General features: G+C 33.9%; 1 protein-coding gene across 1 annotated transcript; it reads left to right on the forward strand.

Annotated features, from left to right (window-relative positions):
• The first annotated feature begins 1,990 nt into the window (after positions 1–1,990).
• On the forward strand, positions 1,991–4,990 carry higd1a (HIG1 hypoxia inducible domain family member 1A). The gene is made up of 4 exons (XM_005809444.3): positions 1,991–2,099; positions 2,550–2,627; positions 2,753–2,887; positions 3,862–4,990. The coding sequence occupies exons 2-4, from the start codon at positions 2,555–2,557 to the stop codon at positions 3,933–3,935; spliced, it is 282 nt and encodes a 93-aa protein (XP_005809501.1). The 5' UTR covers positions 1,991–2,099; positions 2,550–2,554; the 3' UTR covers positions 3,936–4,990.
• Positions 4,991–6,000: the final 1,010 nt, after the last annotated feature.

Here is a 6,000-nt window from a genome sequence, read left to right on the forward strand (position 1 = left end):
GGTCTACTACATGTAATCCCAATAAAATACATGGTCGTTTGAGGTTGTAACGACAACACAACCAACTTGCAAAGGACTGTATTTCATGTAAATTTGAACTCGCACTGAATTCAATTTAGTGCACTTTCAGTAATAGACCACTAAGTAGAGCTGTGCTCCTTTTTGAATATTGTCACCTCAATGTTGGCCTTGGATTTTATTTTAAACAAGGTTAGGCTATGAGATATTTGTCTCTTTTAAGAAGGTCATGTGAAAATCTAAGTGTGATAGGACAGCTTTTTGTGCTTGATATTTATAATTTCAGGTGATAAAAAATTATGAATGTAATGTTAATGATGTGAGATAAATGCATAAATGAGAGAAAAGCATTTTACAAAAAAAAAGTTGAAACAAAGGAAAATATCTATTTAACTGATCTTTGTGAAGGTTAGGAAGATTTGGCAACTTCTCTTTCACGTCTCAGCTTTAATTTACTTTCTACGGTGTACATCTGGTTCTTGATCACTCAGATCTGAGCTTGTAATTACATAAAGGAAATACCACAGGCTCGTTAGGGTTCAGATCTGTTTTTTTGATGTCTTCTCTCAACAAAGATGAACACAATGCAGAACATATCATAAAAAAATTATAAACCTCTAGAAAAAAAACATAAACTGCTTAGTTGCTTTAAGTGTATTTTTTATACAAGAAAAAAAATATAAATTAAAATATATATTGATCCCAAAGGGAAATTAAATGTTATTGAATTATGAAAGAGCATTATTATTTGCTGCTTCTGTTTGATTATGTTATGTGAACAATTATCTGCAAAAAATGATTGGGGTAAGTGGTTCGATGGGTTGATGACATGTAGCCAAACATGTTCTGTTTGCCCTTATTCAAAGCTATGTATTATTTTGAATGCTGGTTAGCCGTACTCTTTGAAATAGAATGCTTGACCAACAGTTCTTCTATCAACAGATCATTTTACCAATACCTGTGGACATTGGCAGCCCCTCCAGGGTAGCCATAGGTCTTTACTGTACATGGGCACTCAAATTTGAGTAAGTTTACGATCCTGTTTTGTTCTCTCCATTTTCAGAATGCTATCATCTCAATAAGGACCAAAGACTAGGACACCTTGTTTAATATGCCATAAAGAACTAAACCAGTTCTAGAAGAAAAAGGTATTTAATCCACGTACTACAAAGTATAAAGTGATCCACGAATGCATAAAAGGTATTCAATCAACTTAGATGTTTAAGACTCAAAATTAAAAGACTCTAGTCTCTTTTAAAATGCAGACAATAAGACTAGGAACAAAATACAGTATTTTGGTCAAATTTCTTTGTTTAGCATATAAAAAAATCATTGTTGCTGAAGTAAAATAGCATTTCTTGCAACCATTTGCAATTGATTGTTTTGAAATAACACATGTCACATCATATTTTTACAATGTTAGCCAATTTAGGTCATGAGAAAAAAAAAGAAAAGAAAGAAAAGATAATTTGTCTTCACTATTTCACATTATGTCCTGGAAGGCAGGCCCTATGACTCTACTAAAATTCTGTCTGTGGGTGGAGCCATTCGCTGTCCTAGCACGCAAGCTAGTGTTGCTTTAAAGACATCACGGAATTAGCTGTCCTCTTGGCAAATTTTCACTCTGTATTATGTCTGTGTCTATAAATGTCTGCTGCAATCGAGTAAGTGTGGCTTTTGTCACATTCGGAAAAATATGAATGCATACTACTATTTTAATTTACATTACATATTACATTACAAATCAAAATAAGGTACGATTAAATTAGCAAGACTTTCAAATGTTTTTATATGACGGTAGCGCTATTAGTTTTTTATTTTTAATTTTCTATTTACATTTAGTATAAACTGAACTTGCTACATCATATACTTGCTATCAACTCGAAATGCGATAGTTGTATCTCCAATTTTTTCTTTCTAACAATGAACTAACCACGTGGGAGCGTGACGTCAGCCCGGCGTCAGGGACAGTTACATCAGAGCTTTTGCCGGTGCGGTGTTACAAATATTACTTCCGTGTAAACTGCGCTCACGAAGCTCATCTGATAGTCTCTTTGCAAAGCTTCTCCAAAGCAACGCAGGTAAAAATCTTTTCACGTCTGTACATTAAAACTGTGACGTCAGTTGGTAAACAGCCGATAATGAACTTTAGTTTTTATTGTCTCGTGTTTCCCTGACTGTTTGGGCCCTGAATTGACGTTCAGGCCGTTTCGAAAGATATTAAACCAACGTTCGTTTTTAATCAGAAATACAAATCAAAAAAATCCTGTCTGCTATAACGGTCTATACATGGGTAAATTGTTCCCTACTTTAAAAATGTATCTTCCTTGTCCTTCATGTCACCTTCTAACAGGTCATGATGAGCCAAGCTAAATTAAAACCAGCAAGGCTGCAACTTTAGAATGTGTTTAGATAAGATTCAGTAAACCAACTTTATAAAAGCTTTTTTTTTCTGGACTGGCTGAACTGTCAAAGTTCTGAAAATTACTGTGAAAATGTTTTGAAATTCTGCTATTTTGTGTGCTCCATAGTCAAGATGTCATCTTACGAAGAAGGAAATGATTCAAAGTTAATGCGGAAAGTGAAGGAGAATCCCTTTGTTCCATTGGGTGAGTATGTTTTATTCCATGGTAGTAGAGTAAAAAACTCCATGTTGAATTGTGAAGTTTCATGTTTGTAGTTGCAGTATGCAGTTTTGAAATTGAGCTGTGTATAATCCCTAGTTGTTTTGCAGGATTGGCTGGATTTGTTGGCATCGTTGGACACCAGCTGTACAAAATGAAAAATCGAGGGGACACAAAAATGTCCGTGCACTTGATTCACATGCGTGTAGCTGCGCAAGGCTTTGTGGTTGGAGCCATGACAGTAGGTATGTATATTTATTATCTTGTTTCCTATCTTGGTTGCTTTTATATTAGCAATATCTTTCATCTCATTTACATTAGACTGTATGTCTATATGAGATAAAAACATCAATGGTTGTGAGAAGGACGATATCTACAGTACATTCCCTGTTTGATCTTATTGGTCGCCCTGGGTGATGTTACACTGGTGACAGTTAGGATGAAAGTAGGGTATAATTCTTCAAACCTCATCTTCGACATGTAGATGTAAAGTTGAGATTTACAGCAGATCTTCAGTAGAGCTTATGTCTATTTTAAGGCTTTTCCCAGACTTAGAAATTTGCCACAATTTTCCTAGCCTGGTTAAAAAATAAAAAATAGTCCTTTGCTCTACACTTTGCTTCGTACACAGGGTCTGGACCCTTGGCTATTGAGAAATGATTGCTTGCTAGAGGTGTTGACTCCTGAAATTTTACATTTTACTCAATTTCTAATGATTGGCTGTGGTGTGTGTAATGTGCCAGTTTGATGCTATGAAACTTGGGGGAAATTGCATTTTTTTACATTAAGGGTTCCCATCACTTTTCCTGTGCTTTTACAGGAAAAGTGATCTAAAGCCTAGATCAGTTGTTGTACAAAGACTAGTGAAAGTCTGTTAATCTGTTGGAATATTACCATATAAATATAAATAGAATTATATTACTCTCTAAATATAATTTCTAAATATTCCATCTGAGTGTTCCACTATACCTCGTACTGCACAATTTCCTATTGTGGTAAGGATTAGGCTTGATTTATTGTGGAACTCCTTTGTTCTCTTTAGTTATCTATAGATGAGAACTACTTATGTTTGCCTTATTGTGTTTCTTGCTTTATCAAGCAGTGATTACTTTGAATTCCATTTATCACAACTCTGAGCTGCAACTTTTTTGATTTGTTTCCTTCTTCAAGTTTCCATCCTCTAACTCGCCTTTTTCTTCTTTTTTTTTTTCTCTTTTAGGAGTCCTGTATTCAATGTACAACGAGTACATTAGGCACCCCAAAGAAGAGCAGAACACTGGAAAACACAATTGAACAGAGACTCTTACAATGAGTTTTTTTGTGTCTTTAATACTCTCACATTTATAGATGTACATTCAGAGGCTGACTGATGACTAAAAACCAACTGATGGTGTACCCTTTTACAGAAAATGTTTGAAATTGCAAATGTAACGGGTGGATGCTTGTGAGAATTATGGCAACACTGATGTATTTTTTTCTAATGTTTCAGTGTAGTATATAAAACAATATTAGTTACAGATAAATTTGACAAAATTTATGACCAGGGTAAATCTGACTCTAGTAATGACCACAAACAAAAGTTTCTGGCTTTCATATTTATTTATCATTGTCCTATTGAAAGTCAGCTACACTTTTATGTTGTAATTTGGGTTTTAGCCAAATTAAAAACATTTCCATATTAAATGCTTTTAATTTGTTTTTGTTTTTTTTTCTGTAAAATATTCACCTCTCCTGACAAAAGCTGTTACAGATGTTTGCACACTGTCACAAGAAAAAAAAAATTCATGTTTTTTGTTATAAGTACTTCTACTAAAATGCTGATTTTTATTCATTGAGATTCTCTGCATTGTACTGCTAAATTTTTTTAATTTATTAGTATTTTCTTCATATATTTTTGCAATGAGATATGAATGATACAAAAAAATCAAGTGAGTTTTATATAAATAAACTGTGGTGTAGTTTGTTAAACACAATGTAGCCTGTTTTAGTGGCAAACATTAATTAGTTCCTAAGGTATTTCCAGGGCTGATTTTTATTGTATGTGTAGGGCATAAGAGTCTAATGAACAGCGAGATTTTCATCTCACGCGGACAGGGTTACATATGCAAGTATGTACCAGGCTATTTGTGAAAGTCACCTTCATTTCCTGAAATAGTTTTGAATCTCTGCTGTGTGTACACTTATATTACGTGCTTTACCTGGAACGGTTCTTAGTTTAATATTTTATATGATAATATCCACAGCAAGTTGTTCAACTCACTTTTGGTAGCTACCGAATTGAGCTACCACTGTTTTCAAAATGGCTTCCTTTCTTCATTAAATAATCTACTTCCTGTAACTTAAAAAAATGTTTTGTATTCTATGAGACACACATAGCATTTAGTGAATTACTTTACTGACATTGCAGTATGTCTGATGAAGGCAGTGTGTTAAGGGCTGCTGTAAAGATGAGTTTTTATTTGGCAACAAGAACTGTCTGCCTGACATTCATGAAGGGTTGTGCAAGTACTGCCTCCATCATTTAGCATGGATGGCATTCCAACGTGAAATTACCTCTGGGGTGGATTTGTCAGCATGACTCTGCAAATTCTCCAGCTTTCTAAAGACTATGTAGAATAAACAAGCAGTAGCTCTAAAATCAGTTTCAATATGAGCTTATGTTCAAATCAACTGATATGATGAAGAATCCAGTGAAATGTTTGTGGCTCTCTTAAATTTGAGCATTTTAACTTTTTTTTCCAAATTAAAGTAAATTGCTGGTCCTCTTAATACAACACATTATGTTTGTACTAGTGTAATAAATCGCTCAATCAAATGTAGGCAATTTTTTTTTATTGTGGACAACAGAAGGCAAATTAGACATGCTAAAGATTTTATAGAGGCTAGCGAATCAGTATTTCATCCCATTTATTTTTGTGACATACTGTACAGTGGTGTACGTATAGATTGCACTTTTTAATTTTTCCACTCAACTTTCCATGCAGAACTATGTGAAAAGCCCTCTTTAATTACATTTTTCTGGAGGGTATCAACTACTGCCTGCTGGACAACAGACAAGTCATCAGTCTAGCAGTGTGGTCAATAATGTTTTTGTAATTAATTATTTTCTTCATGTAATATTCTTCAAGCTAGAATTTGTTTATTAACTTAAGACTATTACAACTTAAATGTACCAAAATGAATTCTTGAACTACTGTGTGAGCTATCAGTGTTGATACTTTTTAAACAGAATTCCTACACTTTTGAACACACAGTGTGATGTCAATGTAGTATTTCATTAACAAATATTATTTGTATTTGTATTGTCATCTTCAGAAACAACTGAACTTGTCACTTTGACTGCAAACATTAACTTTAA

The sequence above is a fragment of the Xiphophorus maculatus genome, chromosome 6 (genome assembly GCF_002775205.1).
Source record: "Xiphophorus maculatus strain JP 163 A chromosome 6, X_maculatus-5.0-male, whole genome shotgun sequence".
Lineage (NCBI taxonomy): Eukaryota > Metazoa > Chordata > Actinopteri > Cyprinodontiformes > Poeciliidae > Xiphophorus > Xiphophorus maculatus.

Coding starts and splice junctions, on each gene's coding strand:
- higd1a (XM_005809444.3), top strand. CDS start 2,555: ATGTCATCTTACGAAGAAGGAAATGATTCAAAGTTAATGCGGAAAGTG. Junction 2,628..2,752: donor GAATCCCTTTGTTCCATTGG/GTGAGTATGTTT, acceptor GTTGTTTTGCAG/GATTGGCTGGATTTGTTGGC. Junction 2,888..3,861: donor GGTTGGAGCCATGACAGTAG/GTATGTATATTT, acceptor TTTCTCTTTTAG/GAGTCCTGTATTCAATGTAC.